This window comes from Orbicella faveolata, unplaced genomic scaffold, assembly GCF_042242905.1.
Source record: "Orbicella faveolata isolate gen_17 unplaced genomic scaffold, um_ofav_v1 contig_1, whole genome shotgun sequence".
In the NCBI taxonomy this organism is placed as follows: Eukaryota; Metazoa; Cnidaria; class Anthozoa; order Scleractinia; family Merulinidae; genus Orbicella; species Orbicella faveolata.
In genome coordinates, this window is record NW_028301536.1 from 768,547 (window position 1) to 788,153 (window position 19,607).

The following is a 19,607-nucleotide window of genomic DNA, read 5'->3' on the forward strand; positions in this document are numbered from 1 at the left end:
AGCTCTTGGTTTAGTCGTACTTTGTGCATGAAATTTTATCTTTCATATCGGCTGCCTTTGAATTTCTTCGACAAAAGATAAGATAAAAGAACTCAATACGAGAGTACTTTCTCTTCTTACAACAAGAGAGGACTCTGGGAGCAAGTTCACTATTCACAATTTTACTGATTCATGTTTTGTCAGTTTTAATCCAAGTTTGTTTAATAATAATTTTAATGAACGTAAGGGAAAAGCAAAGTTAAACCCGAAGGATTCTGAATTGAAATCAAATCAATGTGAATAACTGCTAGTAACTATATTATCAAGTATCAACTTCAGCGACTGGTATCGTTTGTTTATGGCATAGAATCGAAGAGGTGGCGTTTATTCCCGAGTGTCTAGAAAGCCCGAATAGCGAATAGCGAATAGTCCCGAATAATGCGAATAGTCCCGAATAGTGCGAATAGTCTCGAATAGTGCGAATAGTGGCGAGCAGTCGCGAAAGGGGCGAATAGTGACGAATAGTCGTCAATAGTCACCGCTTTAGGTCTAATATCCTGCGTTAATTAATTCACCCAAATAAGCAACAGAATTCAGAGAATTTATTACCTTTTCTTCTTCGGACTCAGGCTCGGGCTGTCCATCGCCGACATTAAGAAAACAGAAAACACAGGGATGACCTAATAAAGACGTATTTACGCTTTTGGAGCGGTTAAAACAGAAAAAATTTCGCTGAGAAACACCTTTTGTCCTGATAAGCGTAGTGCTTTTTAGCGGGAAAATCCCGTCCTACGTTGCTGCGAGGTTGACTGCGAGATACTGGGTACCCTATTTGCTACGATTTGCCACTAATTTGCCACTATTTGCCACTATTTGCCACTATTCGCCACTATTCGAGACTGTGCGCCACTATTCGCACTATTTGAGACTATTCGTACTATTCGGCGCTATTCGTTATTCGGGACTATTCGCTATTCGCTGTTCGCTATTCGCTGTTCGCTATTCGCTGTTCGCTATTCGCTGTTCGCTATTCGCTGTTCGCTATTCGCTGTTCGCTATTCGCGACTATTCGCTATTCGCTACTCGGGTTTTCTAGACACCCGTTTATTCCCAGCTTTTGTTTCGATTTTCGATTATCATGGAATTCTCCTTAGTGAACTTATATATTTCTTTGAATGCTAGTTCTGAGAAATTGGTGTTGGATCAAAGCAGTATGCAGCAGTTGTAGGAGCCATAATCGGGGACGGTCCCCGATTATGGCTCCTGGTAGTTGACGGTTTTTTTTTATTGTCATCACCTGTCTGCTTGATAAAGTATCGATTTCGGTAAGAGGAAATCGAACGTTGATCATCTATGGGAATAATTGTGATTAGCAGACCGAACATTCAGAACTGAGTAGATTCTTTTAGGTAACGGCCGTAGGCTGGTAATCTTCTCGTTGTTTTTAAATCTTGTGTAATACAAAACCTGGAGGGGGCTTTCTCGTTCAAAAGTAAAGAAGGTGCAAATTTAAGCAGCCCGGCTTGCTATAATGTAGAGTTGTTTTGTTGTCTTTTGCGTGCTAACGTTCTGGTCGTTTTTATTTAATTCAGTGTTAACAGAATTTACGGGCTTTGAAGCACGCTCTAATTCTGACACCTAAACTGTCGGTCCATTTCAACTTTTCATTTAGGGTGCGTTCCTTTGGGGGGGATCTGAATCAGGATCAGTGATTCAAGATCTGTCTGGATCATGGTGCATCAAGGAACCGATGAATCCACTCTGGTCACGGATTCATCGGTTCCTCTCATGCACCATGATCTAGACAGATCTTGGATCATTGATCTTGATCCAGATCAATCCAAAGGAACACACCCTTAGTTGTTAGTGAAAGTCCTCCTGACAGATTAATTTATTATATAGATTAAAACGCGTCATAATGTACCATACGGTGACCATTAACGAAACATTACTTCATGATTTGCCATGTACTGCATGTAATATATTTTCCATTTAAGGTATTGCTACTTTTGCAACTATTATTACCCACTTAAGTTGTGAAATAAGTCGAATACGGTGACCATTAACGAAACATTACTTCATGATTTGCCATATACTGCATATAATGTATTTTCCATTTAAGGTATTGCTACTTTTACCACTATTATTATCCACTTAAGTTGTGAAATAAGTCGAATTCGTACTGGAGTCACGTCTTAAAACTGTGAGACTAAATTTTTTAAATATTTCCTTTTCATAAGGGTAGCTTACCTATGGAACAATTTGCCAAGGGGTGTAGTGGAAGATGAAAGCTTTAGCTTATTCAAACTAAGCTAAACTAAGTTGAAATCTAAAGTTTTTATATGAAAGCGTGATTTATTTTGTCGTTAATTTCAGCATTTTTGTTGTACGTTTTTAGGAGTCTTTTTCACTTGATTATTTATGACTTCCTTCTTTAAGACGAATTTTATCTTACTTTGTGTTAAATTTTGTAAATTATTCCGAGTTTAAAGATTGAAAGGTCATTCTGATATCTAGCTTATTTCATTGTTCAAACCGTGTGCAGTAGTCCGCTCACCCCGAAACGTGTGAAAACTGAGAGACTTCAGCGTGGCAGAATGTTTCCATTTTTCACTTGGCAGTAGTCACAGTAACAAATGTATGTAAAATTAATAGAACCCCGCAAAGATTTACAATAAAAAGAGATAAGAATTGCGTGCAGGAAAAACCACCACTGAAATCCTTTATTTGCTATCGGTGCGAAATGAACTGAGGTTATTAAATTTAATTGATGTCAGTACCTACGAAACTTAGGCTGATGGAAAAAATTAAGCAAAACAATTTGTAATTTACTAGTTCCTGCAATTTTGTTTGCTTTTCTAGCAGAGCTTCGAAAGAAAACTATTAAAAGTAGAAACAACGTTTGTTATTGTTTTCGCCTTAGCATCTGCTTAGAAAACGCATAGTATTTTTTTAAATTTAATTTCCATATGAAACCACTCGTCATTTTATATACTGAAATAAGAATATTTGGCACGTTTCGTTTAAAACTGAAACGAGTCTTTGATGCTTCGCATGATTCACTCCTTAACGAACGTGCTTAGAGCTTCATTCTGTGTGAATTAGGATTTAAAAGAATCGACTTAATTTTTCATAGGCCCAACAATTCTTGGTTGCTTTTTTCAGCTAAATAAAGCAAAAGAAAAAGTAGTGGACAATTTCTTCGAATTCTCGACCATATACTACATTCTGCAATTATTATGTTTACATATGACTGTTGTTTTTCTGATGAAATTCGAATGTTCGAGATAATCGTTGTTTCATCTTTTCAGCTGGTCTACTTAACAACGACTGAAAGTTTTTACTTCAAGTTCTTGTAATAAGTTAACTAGATACAAAATAAATCTGTTGTTATTTGAGCGATAGATAAATGTTGTCTTACCTCTTCAATTAGCTTTCTTGACCGTCGAACAAAACAAGATAAGCGAACAAGCTGGTAAATGCAGAGAGAATTTGAAGAGCAATGAGTTGGTGAAATTGTAACTTGGTAAGTGGCTGACGTTTTTTCCGATGCACCTGCTTCGATTTACTGCGTGAAAACAGCTTGATAATGTGCTGCTCTCTGCCACTGAAAGATTTATAGCTTCGAGTTTTTTTAACGTGCTTCCAGCAGCGTGTCTCGCTGGCAAACGAGCGAGGTTCGTTAGGAAAAGGAAAACAGGTGAAGATTCAAGTGCATCATAAAGAGACACTTAGCAGATTACCCTCAAGTCCGTAAATAATTTGCATAACAGCTCAATTTAATCCAAGGAGAAATTTACCTACCAACCTGCTTTGGCGTTATCTTGGTTTAAACCAAAGCCTTGCTCGCCTTATGACTCCAAAAGCGAGATTAGAGTGCGATGAGAAAAAAAAAATATCCGAATCACCGGCTTATTGAAAGCCGAGGCTGATTTTGAGTATAGGGCGCCGATGATTTCCGTTGACCAAATTATTTCTCCAGCTGTTTTTGCATTTAAAGCAGTTGAGGTTAAGAGAAGTCCATTATGTCTGACAGAAACAAAAACAATATTTCCAGCTATGTTTGTACCAAATGAAATGTTCTGTACGCAAACGGTTTCTTTACTCAGTCTGCGGCAAATTAAGGGTGAACGTTAGCTCTTACCGGCGAAGTTTTGATTTCCTTTGTAGGTAGAATTGTTTCCTTGGGTGTTAATAAGTCTTAGGTTTTAGCCGTGGGTGTTTCGATGCGCCAGCGATCCTCTGACCGAAACACCCACGGCTGGAAACTGAGCCGAGGTGTTAATTGACCGCTCGAGATGTCAATGATCATTTTTCAGAGTACACCGTATACTCTGATATATTTAATGTGATATTTTTATTTTTACAATGCTCGACTCATGCTATAATTTGTAATACTATAATTTAGTTTTGCCTTGACCGCACCATTTTTGCCTCCTTTATTTAACATTCCTTTGTTTCATTTTTGCTTGTTTCTAATGTCAGGAAATCGACACGATTTCCGCTATTCAACCACTTTTCCTGATTACGTTCATTTATGCTGGGTCAGTTTGGGATTTGGCTTCCGGCTGAGTGACGAAGGCCTAAGTTCGGGTGTGAACGCCAGAACAGAGGAAAATGGAAATAACAGCCATTGAAATAGTAACCGCTGTAAGTATTTTGTCCCTTCCCAAGCTTTTATGTAGCAAACCCGGCCAAAGCCGACACTGACGTCAACACTCACGAATAAATTGTCTTTTAAAGATTCTGCGTAGACTTGAGAACTACTCCCGAACTGTACGGTGGAGTCGGTGGAATTCAAAGCAAAAACATGAAAATGAGATTTAAGATCGGCTGCTTGCTGTAGGGAACAGCAAAGCCTGTTATAAAGTTGTTTAACGCGCATGCAGAGCTTTTGTTGTCTCTGTAGTGTTAATTAAAGCTTTTGTTAATTTGCTGGCGTTGTTGAACTCTTTCAGAACGTTTGAGTCAATTACAAATTACACTCCACAGGATAGGTCACTGGTTGTATAGTTGCCAAGCAATTTCTGTGATGAATATCACGGGTTCATTGTCAATTTATAAACCCCACCCCACCCTACGGAGTCACAAATGGCTTGCTGGCCGTAACAATGTAGCAACCCCTATGTATTATTTTCATTTAGTACAAGTTTAATAGTCCATACATCCCTCGTCCCTTTTCCAACTGTCTTATGATAAGCTAAGAAGTAACATTTATAAAAATGATAATATAACAGTTATTTTAAAAAACCCATAAATCTCCGTGCAACCGAAAACATGTTCGATACTATCGTGGCTGAAAATGATGGCCCTGATTCAAAACTAGTCGTCCTTAGCGCCATGTTTGATCGTCTTTACAAACTCCAAGTAGTTGAAGTTGCCGTCGTCATCAGCGTTTGCTAAGCGAAACATCTCGTCACACTCGTCATCAGTGAACCTGCAGGAAAACGTGACAGTCACGGATGTGTAACACAACGCAGACATTTCTAGACCCCAGACCCCAGACCTCAGAGAACGTTCTTGTTAAAAAAACACTGAATGTCACGAAAGAAATTGGGAGACAGGGAAAATGTTGATGAAAGCCTCGCTGACTTATTTATACGTGATCTAGAGACATCAAAACTGGTTATAACGCACACAAAGTTGGGATGCGAGGTACAACCAATTTTCAACAACAACAACAACAGTTTATTTCTACTACTGTAAACAACTAAAAGAATTTACAAGATTGTAATTATAAATATATAAATAAACAGTACAGTACATACAGTAGTGGGACACCCAAAATAACTAAAGAGCTAAACTAGTTGGGTGACCGTAATTATAATAATTAAAAATGTAAGAGTCAGGAAAGAGGCACAACAAATACATTGGTACACATAAGTATCACAAACTTGGTACAAGATTAAATTTACAAAACAAAACAAAATAAATAGATATAAAAGATCAAAATATCAGTAAACATTAATAGAGACTAATGAAATGCGAAGTTAGTTCTTTTTTAAATTGATTAGAAGTACAAGATTTGAATCTTTCATCGAGTTCATTCCATAATTTAGGTCCATTAAATCGAATATTAAATTTGCCATAATTTGTTCGAATTTTTCGATTCCTTTACGCCTTGCCTGTTGACTCTAGGTCATTCCATTGATATCTATACTCTAAAAGTCTTTGCGGTATACAATAAATTCCTATACTGGCAGCAACTGTGCTGATAATTGTTTTATTTCAATTAAGTGACGCGTAACCGGATTAAACTATCAACTCTGTAGATAATTGTCAGCCATTGAGGCTGTTCATGGCTTCTCTGTAAATTTGTTCAGGAGCAAAGATAGTTCTTCTCCACACATAAGAAAACGGAATAAAACCACGAAGATTCACCCATTTAACAGCGAGTTTTTAATTATTATAGTTTCTCTGTCATGCACAGAACGACTTTAAATTTGACAAAAGCTTATAACCACAACAGGCTTCTCTGTTGTGGAGCAGATTAAAATCACGCAGGGACTTCAAGCTGTGAGGAAAACTTTAGCGTGAGCAAAGTCTGCTAGAAAACGCTAGCTTAGAAGAGATCTCATTACAAATAACAACGCAAGGAAGCAATACTAATGTCTTTTTTGACTGGAACGGCGAGACTTTTACCAATAGTGAACAACTGATTTTAGAGTACCTCGTAACATCTAAGAACGTTCGCGGGTTTTATGCTATAAGTGCACTTCCTGAGGTGACCTTTGTAAGTCGCAGTATTTGAAATGTTTGAAATTCTTTCCTTCATGCCAAGTTATGTAAGACTTTTACAACTCATTGTTATAACCCTCTTGGTTTTAGTAACCCGTTGTTCTATCATTCGTTCGAGACATCACAATCCGTATAAATAGGAATTTATGACGCTTCAACAAACTAAATTCACAAATTAAATACTTTATCCAGTAGAGTTATTACATGTTTCACTTCATGAATTCGCATTTGCATTGAACTGTTTTTATTGAGTCCTGCCAAATGCACTAAGAATCTCTTTTCTCAATGATCAGGAAATTTTGAGAACTCGAGGTGGTACGTGGGCTTTTGACATCTTGCGCACTCTTTTCTCAAACATGGCGCGAAGACACAGCACTGTCAGCACTGTCCTTTTTGTCGCCAGTAAGATGAATTTGCAATCCCCATTATCTTTGTCACACTTGAACCCGCCAGTAAACTGCCCCGTCCGAGAACGCAATACCCGAGCGGTCAGAATCGATCCCAGATCATCACATTTCCCGAATTCTGTTGGGGTTAAGTTTCATGGAACAAAAAATTTGATTGGGTAATTTCTTTGAAGAACTGCCTTACCTGTCTCCCATTCCCATCAACAAAGGTCGAAGCTTGTCCTCGTTTAGTACCCCCTTGCCGTCATAGTCAAACGAGGCGAAAGCGTTCCTGATCATGTCCTCGGGGTCTGTGCCATTGAGCTTTTCACCCATCAATGTCAGAAACATTGTGAAGTTCAGAGGCCCAGAAGCTTCATTCAACATGTCGTCGATGTAATCGTTCGATTCTTCCTTGCCCAGCGAGTTGAACATGTCTTTCAGGTCTGTGTCTTTGATAAACCCATCGCGGTCTTGATCGATCATGCTAAACGCTTCTTTAAACTCCTGGATCTGCTGTTGGTCAAACATGGCGAACACGTTAGAAGTGGCTCGCTGTGCCTTCTTCTTGCTGCCGGACTTTTTAGCTTTCGTTTTCGAAGACATTTTAGGCGTGTGCTTCTTTTTTCTCCGCGCGCTTTGTCTACCCAACGCAAAAACACTATGCAGTAATGCTAGAATGTTTACGGATTTTAAATCGCCGGGTATCAAACCGCGCTTTTGTGAGCTCGATACAATGCCCTTGACCTAATTAGGAAAATGTTATCAAATTGATACCTGTCTACCAAATCTTTTTCCCACGAAATTACAGCGACGAAATAAAGGACATTACAGCAAAACTTTCCTTCATGTGTGTCCAGTTAGAAGCAGCGTGATATATAAAAAAGACGAAAAAATTTTGTACAAAGGAGAGAACCAAACTGGTGCGCAGATTTCTGCCTGTTCTCACGTCAGCATTTTATACAGTTGTAGTCCGCTTGAAAATCTGTCGTGTTATTTACAGCTAATTCTGCATCGTTCGGATATTTTGATCACAGTTACCAAATTGCTATTGCAAAACCTAAGGAAAATACCGATTTATTAGATTAAATACCGGTAAATTTATTGGGAACTGGTAACATCTTTTCTTACGGCAGATTCATTCAGTTAAGACAACTCGGTTCTGTTATCTTTCTTGCCGTTTAGTGACGGTTGATTAGTCACCGACGCCCTTTACACCGCTCCAAAGCTGAACATATCAATTCTCCTTAGCACATTACTTAGTTGTCTTTGATGAAAGTTCTAAGAATTCAGCGACGTATCAACTATTTTCCTAACTACTGTTAATTTTTCGGTATTTTCACTAAAGGTTGTTTTCGTTAGTGTTTGCGTAAGCTGTAGCTCGCGGTATAGTCTCCCTTCGGTGAAAATGGGTAAAGAAAAAGCTTATAGTACACCGTTTGTATGGACTCCCGAGTGATCGGCTGTACATAATTTTTATGCTACAAATAATCTTCAAAAAAAAAAAAAAAAAGAAAAGATAAAAGAAGAAGAAGAAAAAAAAACAATTACAAATTTAACAAATTTAATGTTAACTTAGAGGAGCCCGCAGAAAGATTGAAATTTGGGGGATTCAGTAGTGCCGGAAAACCCGATTTTAATAGGATTACAGGTAAATAATGCTATTTCGAACCATATGTTTATCTCAAATATTTTTCCACCAAAATGCTATGATTAGAATTGACCGTGAATTTCGTATAAACCTCGTCAAAGTAGTTTACCTCATCTATTATTATTAAATTTTTTTGGCCTGACAAATCAGCCTTCATTTCAAAGCGTTGAATTAAACCTCGAAAATAAATGACAAAATCACCAGTTTAATCATCTGAATTAATTATCCAAAATCATTCTGTTGCACTACAATAAAATGAAAATTTCTATGCTAGCTATTTACGAAGAGTTCTGTTCCTTGTAATGATAAAGTTCTTTCCTTCTGTTAATCAGTCATCTTGTTCACCGTGTTTGATGGTTTTGGTGAATTCCACGTAATTGAAGTTGCCATCGTCATCAGCATTCGCACAATGAAACATTTCATCGCATTCGTCCTCTGTAAACCTACAAAAAAGACGAAATACAACTTATAAACACACTGCAATTACTAAACATACCTATTTTGGCCGGGCGTACCTTAAAGAGCTCTGGATACTCGACTAACACAATCAAGCATTTGGATCACGTGGCTGTATTCGCGTGGAAAACACGCGCGCGTTAATCTCGCGGTTACGTTTTTTGCATGACTCGACTGCCCCTCAGGCCAGATGTTTAAATAAATATAGCAATAATTATCTGATTGCCATCTTTGACCTTCCCATTGGCCATGGCGCTTTGACAGTTTTCACAAGAACAAGACATATAGCAAGAATTATCTGGGATAGACTGATAATTCTACGAGAATTCGTCAGCGCAAAATTTCCATTGTTGCAATCCGTTTAAATGCAGGACATAAGAATACACAAGTGTCCACTCAGTTTCGGACAAGTGGAATCTCGATTATTGGAACAGCCGTGAAAACCGCTTTAATGACCTTCAGTTGACCTCTACGGTATTTTCTGTGATGTTTTTAGTCTGTATTTGAGCCAGAATTATTAGAAAAGGAGAGTAGAATTTACGACTTCGATTCGCGAAAAAAACAGCTTCAGACTTCCAAATAGGCAATTAAGCAATCTGGTTTTAAAAAGCGAGAATTTTGTCAGTTATTTTGTGGGCGAGGTAGGTTAAATTTGTAAATTGAGTGACGAAATGGTTCATTGTTACGATCTCTATCTGTTTAATTTAAGAGTATTCTACGGCATGCTTGATTAACACACTGGTAAACAAAATCTGTTTTCCTATGCTCTTCCTCTATCAACTCCTAGCACGTATTTGATTCTCACAACCAATATCACATCAACAGAAGCCGAGTTTGGTGAATCTAGTTTGGGCCAGACAACCCTATGAACAAGTATAAGGAACACAGTTATCGGTTCAAGCTATGATATGACGTCTGAATAAACTTAGAAGACCCTAGGCCCTCGGGACAATAATTCAAGCCTGTTTACAAATTCCCAAATTCAAACTCTCCATACCTACGGGCGCACATATCTTTTAATGTCAGCGTTGAGAATTCAGCGTTATATCAGTCAAGACAACTGCTTTCTTACTCTCGCATTTAACGTGAAAACTGTTTCCGTTGTAACGAAGTAGAGCCTTCATAGTGCTAGTCATTGCAAAATTCTCGTCACCAGAAACTCGCCCTCTTTATATAGACGGGTGTGTCTTTTGGATCATACTTGATTTTCAATGTGGCCCAATTCTGCTCACACATATAGACATACGATTGCAAAAATCAACGCCATAAAGAGAGATCACCTATTTATATTACATCTCCGTAATGCGCGCCCAGGACGCAATAAAGAAACACTGTCGGTATTTCAGTTCTCTCTGTACCTACCTGTCCCCGATTTTCATCAGCAGTGGTCGCAGTCTGTCCTCGTTGATGATTCCAGTTCCATCGGGATCGAAAGTCGTGAACGCACTCCTGATCATGTCTTCGGGATCAGTCCCGTGCATGTTCTCCGAGAACAGCGTCATAAACATGGTAAAATTCACCGTGCCGGTGGCTTCCCCCAGCATGTCCTCGATATATTCGTCCTTCTGGGGCCTGCCCAGAGAGTTGAACATCTCCGTCAGGTCTTTAGCGCTGATGATTCCATCTCGGTCCTGATCGATCACATTGAATGCTTCTTTAAACTCATGAATCTGCGTCTGATCAAACATTGCGAACACGTTGGAAGTTGCACGTTGAACCTTCTTCTTCGATCCACTTTTTTTCGATTTCGTCTTCCCCGACGACATTTTGATCGTCCGAGAAAGTCAACTAAGCAAATACTTCGAGCTCGAGATGAAACGTCAACGCAGTTCAATGCCAGACACACCTTGATGGCAAGCAAGGCTGAAATGAATTTAAAACTCGCCGGAGTCTGTTATCTATGTAATTTTTGTCGGTTTGACAAAGGGAGATTGACTTTCTTGGTTAATGGGGTCGTTTGTGAAAATGACACTCACATCAGTGCTAATGTAATGAACTTGTCAAAGAAAATTTTCCCTCGACAAAAACAGGATTTAAATCAAGCATGCATGCAAAATCTGTTCAGCTTTCTATTGCAAAGGATATGTTATTTTCTGTGTCACTATCCTACACGTATTGCACTTAGGCCCAGCATGCATGATCATAGATGCTGGTATACCTTACAACAAAAACAGCCTTAGAAAGAAGTGTTATCATTTGAAACTGTTTTCAGTGCAAAATGCTTGTCAATCGTCTTCAGGCGTGGATGCGTGCCACACGAGTCTGCGGTGTGAAATTCTGTTTTCTAAAAACGCGTCTCGCCACGAACACTGATAGTTTCTTGCAATCAAATCATAAAAGATCTTATTTGAGAATTGAAATACACGATACTTTCAAGCAGATCTCGTTGCCACTCATTAATCTTGAAGCTCCATATGTTTGCACGTCAGGAAATTATAACAATTGATCGAAAGTTCGTTTAACGTAAGCTCTATGTCACGCAATGTTCAGACTGGTTACATTAGCGAATCGTCCGGCATGGTTTTCTTTTGCTAGATTTTTGACTCTTTGTTGCATAAATTACACAATTTATCAGAATCAGCGCAGGGTCTTCATATTGAGCTGATATATCCTTTGTGCCAGTTCAAATTATACATCAGAAAATTTGTATTCGTAGGAAATCGCGCGAGGAGATAAGAAGATCTCGAGTTTCGCGCGCGCTTGCGAATGGGCTCGACCCCGAGCGCGACCCTGGGAATGAGTTTGCTTGGAAACGTTGTCAGCGGCTTCACCCACTTTGATTAGGAACTTCTTCTGTCGGCCATTTTTGGATTTACTTGGGAAAGGATTGTAAAAGGTAAGAGTTGTTTTTCTCGCAGGAAGCAATGTTTTTTTACGACTTTATGATTTAATAAGGATACTTTTACGTTCTCTCAATGAAGGAGGCCAGGATGAGCGGGGTTTTATGGAGGAGTTTGCGTGTTCCGTTGGCGAGGCGTATGACGCGACAAATGGCTGATCATCCCACGGCGGAGCAGCTTGGTTTAACAGGATGGCAATATTACTTTAACACTCAGACTATTGCTGGAAGACGTAATGTAAGTAGCTTTTGTTGTATGAATGTTCAATGATTCCTCTAGGCGTGCATAGCACGACCCTCTGGATCATAAAACTGTCTTTGACTGATATTGCAGCAGCTCTGTGAGAACGTGGTCACTCTCAATCAGAGCTTCCACTTTTTTTCTGATTCAGGATATTACTTATTTGCGTTATTGTGGTTGAAAGAACGGGATACAAAATTAGCAAATTTTAGCAGCATGAGCTTAAGGTTTGAAGCTCCAAATAATTTCTACTGAAGTACCTAGGATAAGTTGGCTCAAGAGGTAAAATATATAGATGTTATCGGCCGGCTGGGAGGTCCGTATAGTGAAAAACTGTGACTGAAGTCTTGAAAATGCTGCCCGAAGCTGGAGGCCAAGGGCTGCATTTTCAAGCCCGAGGTCACAGTTTCTCACTATACGGACTGACCCTAAACCAGCCAATAACATGTGTATCTTTTTTCCCTGTGGTAAATTGGCTTTCAAGTGGGTTTGTTTACGCAGCTTTGTCATTGAATCAGCTTATGTGCCGTCTACAAAAAATTCGTAAAAAATTTAACAAGCAAACGAGCGAGTAACTCAGACACTAGATAAAGAAAGATGTATTAATTAACGTATTTATTTCGATCTACCTTATGTTAGTTGCATTTAGCTCACCAGTTAAGTTCTCCAAATTTTTTTTTTGGTGTGAAATTTTGTGCAAAGTTTAAAGTATTACAGCAAATTAAAACAATTTCTGTCAGTCATTGCGAATCATTTGAAATCCAACTTTTCTATCCTAAAGCAAAGAAATTCATGAAGTGTATTCCACAGAAATTCTCTCAAATACAACAACGATCAGACAGGTAAACTCAACTGAAATTGATTCATTTTTTGCTAAAAATTGTACAGAGAGAGACAGATAGGATTACGCGACATTACAGCGCCAAGGTACAAACAGCCAAACAAACTCTTGCAACTCAATTGAATTTACTTAGCGGTACAGTGACTTTCCTTGCCATTTAAAGGTGAATAGAGATAAACTTCCATTAATTAATCATCAATGGAAGTGTAAAAAGGAGAAAAGATTGTCGATTACATGTACCCTAATTTGTTCATGAAAATAGATCAACATGATGGATTCCGCCCACTGTGGTGGTCTGGATGAGAAAATTCCACCCGCGCCAGGAACCATTCAGATTGCAGGAGTCGTTGAATTCAGCCCGCTCACGAACTGAGAAAAAGATAAAAAATAATATTATTAACAATTTACCAAACTAAGATGCAGGACAAAAAGCGCAAATCTACTGTATGTCAAAAATTGTTCACAACCAAAAACTCGGCAAACGTACATGTATCTCAATACTTCCAGTTCTTTTCCTTACGGTAGCTTTCAGCTTATTCAATTTGAAGGCTAGTTTTGAGTTCAGCAAAAATTGGAGGCATTTTTGGGGAAACGTATGTAATGTTTAAGTCCAAGTTTAATGCTCCTTAATTATAAGCTCCTCTTGTTATGTAGTGGAGGCCCCTCTGTCTGATGGAAAACATTCTGGTCATGAGAGCCCTCCCCTCAGATTCATGTATAAGTCGGCCCTTTCCCCCTAACCATTTTCTGTGACTGAAATTATGTACAAAGAATGGCACGTGTATGGAAAATTCTCATTTCTTATGTTATTCCTCCTGGCGAGTTGTAGAAATACAGGTCTTATTACAAGAATGTTAATACTTGCTATACAGTCCATACAGTCAGAATACCTTTACAGTGTTCTCCGTAAGTGCCAGTGGCTAGGAGAATTTCCTCTTCCTAGAGATTTTTTCAAGGTACAAAATGTACAGTACATGTACATACGAGGCAATCTTCAATATACAATGTATATTTTCATTACATCACGAAGCTGAAAACAATGAAAATTTGACTGAAAACTTGAAAATGAAACAAGAATCACAACAATAATGGCATCTTCAGGTGAATAGTCAGCAATGATGGCATCCCTGTGTGAACTTGTCTTTGCTCATAATTTTATGGTCGTGGTCACCATATTCATTTGATTAAGTGCCCAACCTGGAATGAGTGCCTACCCTGTAGGTAGGAAAAGTTAACAGGGTCACCATAGGTCAGAAAATGGTCAGGGAAAAATTTCTTCAAGGTCAGGAAAAAGTCAGGGACTTTTATTTTGAGTCAGGGAAAATTGACATTTTGAAGAAAAGTAAGAGAAAACTGAAATAATTTAACATGGCTGATTTAATACCATTGAAGGCTGGAAGAAACATTTGTGGTCACTGTGATCTGAACAATATTTTCCCTAAAACTGAAGTAGGGACATTTGTTGAAACTTATCAGTCTGTATGATTGAGTGGAATTAAGGATGGCTGTAAGTTGAGGCCACAAAAGCCGCTATTAGATCTGACATTCTGTATTTGTTTGGTCAGGGAAATTTTATTTTTATCACGGAAAAGTCATGGAAAAGTGAGGAAATTTTGAAAAGGGATATTTGTGGCAACCAAGGTTAATAAGCGACCAGCCTGGAATAATGTACTTTATTTTTTCTTTCAGGTTGTGTTTGCAGTTTATGGAACCCTATTTGGAATTGTGGGACTTTTTAAGTTGAGGTCAAAGTCCAAGAAAGAGTCCCCAGCAAAATAATTGTGAAAGAAATCATTCATCTGTAATTTTGTTCATGGAAGCATTCTTGTTGAGGGAGAACAGTTTGAATTAATGAGTGATGTAAAGTGTATGAAGCCATTTGTTATTCTAATAAACTGGATTGACTTTTAAAACCACTTCTGTGTTGTGTTGATGTTCAGTCCATTTAAGAGTTTAACCAGTCCAACAAAATTGGACAAAGTTAACACTAAGGAAAGATCAAAATATCCCAATTCCTAGCAAGATGTTAGATTTTTTTTTTACCACGGAGAGCCAAGACTAAAAGAGCTCAGTAAGGGTCTGTTCTCTTTGGTTAATAGTAGGCTCAGGTACTAGCCACAGTTTGGGGAAGGGAGACTGGACTCGAGAGAGCATGGAAATCAAGCATATGTAGATACAATACGTTGTTCTATACAGTAGGTACAATGTTATGGAAAACAATAATAAAGTCAGGAATAAACCTTTTGGGGGAGTGTGAAGTGGATTTATGTAGAGTAAAAGAATAAGATAAAAAATAAATAACTCAATATAGCCTGAAAGGTTCCATGACCATCACATAACTCTGTCACTTTCATGCCCGCTACACAAGCTAGTCGTCAAAGTCACTTCAGAAGAGTGACTGTGTGTATCTAGACCTTTGGCATGTGATCTGTTATGATCAGGGGTTTAAACAACAACAAATGTTAAGTTGATCTGTTAACAATGCAGGCTGATAATTCCAGGAGCAGATTATTTACACTACGATATTGGATCTCTCTGTGCTTCGTTTGGAACTAATACAAAAAAAGAGAAAGTTTTGGTAGTTTTGTTGGCTAAAGAAAGGCAAAATCTTGTCGAAGAAGGGAGGGGACGGTGAACGAAGAGCCTCGTTGCCAGGAAAGGCCCAGGGCCTGGGAACCAGTGTGGCACAAGATGGCTGCCCATAAGGAAGATTTGGTTAGCGCTCTTGAGTCTTCACTACAGGTATTAAAACGGCTTCAATCTCTTCCCGAATCGATCTGTTTCATCTGCGTGTTTAAATTTCGCAATCTTTTCTCTTTTAGACGTGTGTGTCTCTGTTGCTTGTCACTGATAATTTGGAAAAAGATGGCGAGAAAATGAATGTCAACAAAAGTGGTAAGCAGATCAGGGCAACTTTCCGCACCATCAATTTAATTGAAATTACTAGACTTAATCGCGTGCAGTAAAGTCAGAAATAACACGGCAAAATGCTCCTCGCTAAAATTGGGACATACCTTTGTAACCTTCAGGTGTAGACGCCTCAATCATAAAATTTCTAGAGGCCGCCAAGTCACTGGAAGCTGATTTCCTCAGGAAGCAAATGTACAGCCGGGTAAATCATCCCCAAGAAGTCACAAAAGAGGTAAAGTTTCAAGCCTGGAAGGGTATATGCATGTACGTTGTTCCTTTGTTTGTCGCTCTAGTAATGCATTGTTCAAACAAAAGGCAGATACAAGAGTGAATGTATTCTCACAGTGGTGAAGCAAACTGGCAAAATAATGTTATGACCATAGTGGGGGGGCGGGGGGGGGGGGGAGGGTTCTCCGTAAATCTTTGGGTGGAGGTGTGCCGCTGGGACACTGGAACACTAACCCCATCCTATACCATTATCAGCTAAACCACTACTCTATCCCAGACTAGCTATTTTCCAAGCAGTAACTTTATCACTGTCGTAGTCTGACATACAACTAAACCAAAATCATACAAGTCACTTCCAAGTTTCAACTTCTATTGAAGAACCTCAAGTAAAAAACCCTGTTCTTGAATTATGTACCCTATTCTGGACCAAAACTGTCTGATTTCTATGCCCTATTCCAGACTAAACTGCTGGAAAACCATACCCTTCACAGCGGCGCATACATGTACCTACATAGCGTATGTACATGTATTGGAGTACCCCCACCGGGGTTATGACTGCATGTGATTTGCTATTCATAGATGGTCAATGTTAAGGTACTTCCCCTGAAATAAAACTGCACATAGATTTTTGTTCAAACTTTGTCCAATGGATATTTATCATATGAGAACTTAAATTATAAAATAAAAAAGGGGGGTGCCCATGCTTGTTTATTAAGTGAGGCATTGAAAATGTCCCATTTTAGCATTATTTAACGCTTATTACAAGAATGCATTCCAAGTTATTGTAAACTCTTGGAGAGCCCAGACTCATGAAAACACGCCTCAAACTACAGTCAATACTTGTGTCGGACACAAATAAACTTTTTAAGTTTGATTTTGACAGACAGCTGAATCCTTATTAAAATATTGGAACCAAATTGCTTGCCATGGCTATCACACTGCAAAATAGAAAAGACTACAGTGCAGCTGCTATTTTTCTTAGGTATTCAATTTTCAAACATAGAAATCAGATCAGTCTTTTCTCACAGAAAGCTAATGATTAGTTGATTAAAATGACTGGAAACAAATTTGGGGTGCCCGAGCTCGTTAGTGAGCTGTTAGCCATTTTTCAACTGACAGAACTCAATATCAAGGCAAATCCGCCATGTTTTCAATGTGCGTATGCACGAACATGCGCTAATGACACCATAAATTATGCACAGTAAGGATGCGCAATGCAATACTAGGGAATGACCTTAACTGCACTGTACAAGGTTTTCTAACCAGTGTAAAAATTTATTAATTATGGGAGTGTTGCTACTATCAGGTGTTACTGATTTCAGAACTACACGCTAATCTTGTTTTAAAGATTTTTAATTAAATATGGAGTTAGCCTATGTTCAATAATATTATTAGGGTTATTGTTATTAGGGTTGGCCAAGGGGTTTGGTGTGTATGGTATACAGCCCTGTTGAGGGTTCAAGTTGGGTAAATGGTACTTTTACATTGAAATGTGGGCATACAGTGTCCATGTAATCTTGTTTTCATTTTTCCTTGATCTGGAGCAAATGTTCTGTCTTGCAGTGTTCTTATTTCGGGCAGACAGTAGAAATCACTAAGGGGAACAGAAATTATTTGGAAATATTGAGAGGTTCAAAAATTTGAGAGGCAAATATCTCTTAGCTTTTTGACAAGGTAGTTAAAGATTGCTTTGAATAAATGGGAGGTTTAAGGTCTCAAAAATTCAGGATAGAAATAAACCCCAGTACAGACCCAGTACAGTAGTAGCAGAATAATACAACACCCCTGCATGTATTTGATACTGGTAATTATTGTTTGTTGTCTTAAATACTCTCATTGTTTTATTTTCAGGAAGTGGACAAAATGAGAGCTGAGTTAGCTCAGAAAGAGGAACTTCTAACAAGAACAAGGGAGAAAGTTGCCATGTGGGCTAACAGACTCCAAGATCTTGAAACAAGACAAACAAGGCTTCAATTAGCAGACATTATACCGCAGAGAACTGTGTCATTAGATCCTTACTCTCTAGAAGCGTCAAGAAAGTAGTTGAATGTATTTGTAAAATTTGTACACTGTAGTATAATTTTAAAAGCAGATTATGTTAGTTATGAAGAAATTTCAAAATCCTGGGGTTTAATGTTGAGTTGAGTTGAGTCTCTCATTGTTCATTTAAAGCAACTGGGGAGGGTAGGGGAGGGGAGAAGGAATTGGCTGGATGGTTACTATGGAAAAGGCAGGGTTAAAGTTCCATTAATTAAGCTAATCTAGGTTTAGCTTATGTCAGTAGGTTCCATGTACTAACTTCTCACACACCGCTGGGAGCCATGCCAAACTGAACCACGCAACCTTACCTTAAGTAACAAAACAACATAACTGTCTTACAACTGCACAAAAACTTGGCTAGAAAATAAATTCATGGCAACTTAATGCACTCTTGAAATACTTCACGAGTGGGCAGGTGGGGGATGTCAAGCAGTGGCAGATAGCAAAACAAAAACTGAACCTTGTACACGCCACATGACCTGCAAACCCCCACACACTTGTACTCAGACTCCCAGCTGTGTGTGAGAAAAACATTTTCCACTTCATTCGTTTCTCAGCCAGCGGAAAACCTTGCCTCTCAGTGAGGTTTTCTGCCCTCCAGTTTTGACACTACTTATCTCGCACTGCACAAATCAAGAAAAACCTTTATCAACCCTTAATCCTGGGTTGCTCTTGAATAACCTGGTACGGGAGAATAAATCATGGTTACCAGCAAACCCAGGGGGGAGACTCCCATATAAAAAGGACGGGGGGGGAGGGGTCTCGTCGTACCTTTAAGGGGTTGAAAAGACTGTTTTGGTACCTCTTAGTGTGTTCAGCCACAAAAGGTCCACAACGGGAGCTTTTGTGATACCTTTTAAGGCATTGAGCTGAAGAAATATGACAGAGATAAAGTGTTATGTAAGAATTGGTACCTTAAATTTTAAGCCATGCCCAAAAAACAGGATCTTAGTACCTCTTAGGGATTCTTTTCAAAATTTCTGACGAGCACCCCGTTCTTTTTATATGGGAGTTCCCAACCCCCCCAACCCCCGGCCAACCCCCAGACCAGTATACATGTGCTGATGAAAGGCTGGGGCCAAACATGATTGTGATGGAGTAACATCCCATCTAGGGAGCTTGGGAATACTCCTACACTCTTATGTGTTTCTGAGCTTCTGCTCATTTTGCTGAGATAAGCTTTTATGGCATGGGCTGGTTTCGCTCCAGTGCAGATTCTATTATTGATGGAGGTGTACATAAAAGAAGTTTCTCAATAAAGTCATGCTTTCTCACAGGCAAAAGAAACCTTTCTCAGA

The 19,607-nt window shown here is 38.8% G+C and overlaps 4 protein-coding genes across 4 annotated transcripts; 2 read left to right on the plus strand and 2 right to left on the minus strand.

The window, feature by feature from the left end:
- Positions 1-4,280: 4,280 nt before the first annotated feature.
- On the minus strand, positions 4,281-8,801 carry LOC110051086 (myosin regulatory light polypeptide 9-like). Its single transcript, XM_020757063.2, has 2 exons — positions 7,309-8,801; positions 4,281-5,416 (listed from the first exon to the last, which is right to left on the minus strand). The coding sequence occupies exons 1-2, from the start codon at positions 7,707-7,709 to the stop codon at positions 5,302-5,304; spliced, it is 516 nt and encodes a 171-aa protein (XP_020612722.1). The 5' UTR covers positions 7,710-8,801; the 3' UTR covers positions 4,281-5,301.
- Positions 8,802-8,939: 138 nt separating this feature from the next.
- LOC110051085 (myosin regulatory light chain 12A-like) lies at positions 8,940-11,085 on the minus strand. The gene is made up of 2 exons (XM_020757062.2): positions 10,573-11,085; positions 8,940-9,197 (listed from the first exon to the last, which is right to left on the minus strand). The coding sequence occupies exons 1-2, from the start codon at positions 10,974-10,976 to the stop codon at positions 9,083-9,085; spliced, it is 519 nt and encodes a 172-aa protein (XP_020612721.1). The 5' UTR covers positions 10,977-11,085; the 3' UTR covers positions 8,940-9,082.
- An 873-nt stretch (positions 11,086-11,958) lies between these two features.
- Positions 11,959-15,047, plus strand: LOC149117645 (ATP synthase F(0) complex subunit k, mitochondrial-like). Its single transcript, XM_089283483.1, has 3 exons — positions 11,959-12,046; positions 12,132-12,287; positions 14,821-15,047. The coding sequence occupies exons 2-3, from the start codon at positions 12,141-12,143 to the stop codon at positions 14,908-14,910; spliced, it is 237 nt and encodes a 78-aa protein (XP_089139609.1). The 5' UTR covers positions 11,959-12,046; positions 12,132-12,140; the 3' UTR covers positions 14,911-15,047.
- Positions 15,048-15,770: 723 nt separating this feature from the next.
- Positions 15,771-19,596, plus strand: LOC110051073 (mediator of RNA polymerase II transcription subunit 28-like). The gene is made up of 4 exons (XM_020757045.2): positions 15,771-15,873; positions 15,954-16,026; positions 16,161-16,273; positions 18,121-19,596. The coding sequence occupies exons 1-4, from the start codon at positions 15,823-15,825 to the stop codon at positions 18,310-18,312; spliced, it is 429 nt and encodes a 142-aa protein (XP_020612704.1). The 5' UTR covers positions 15,771-15,822; the 3' UTR covers positions 18,313-19,596.
- Positions 19,597-19,607: the final 11 nt, after the last annotated feature.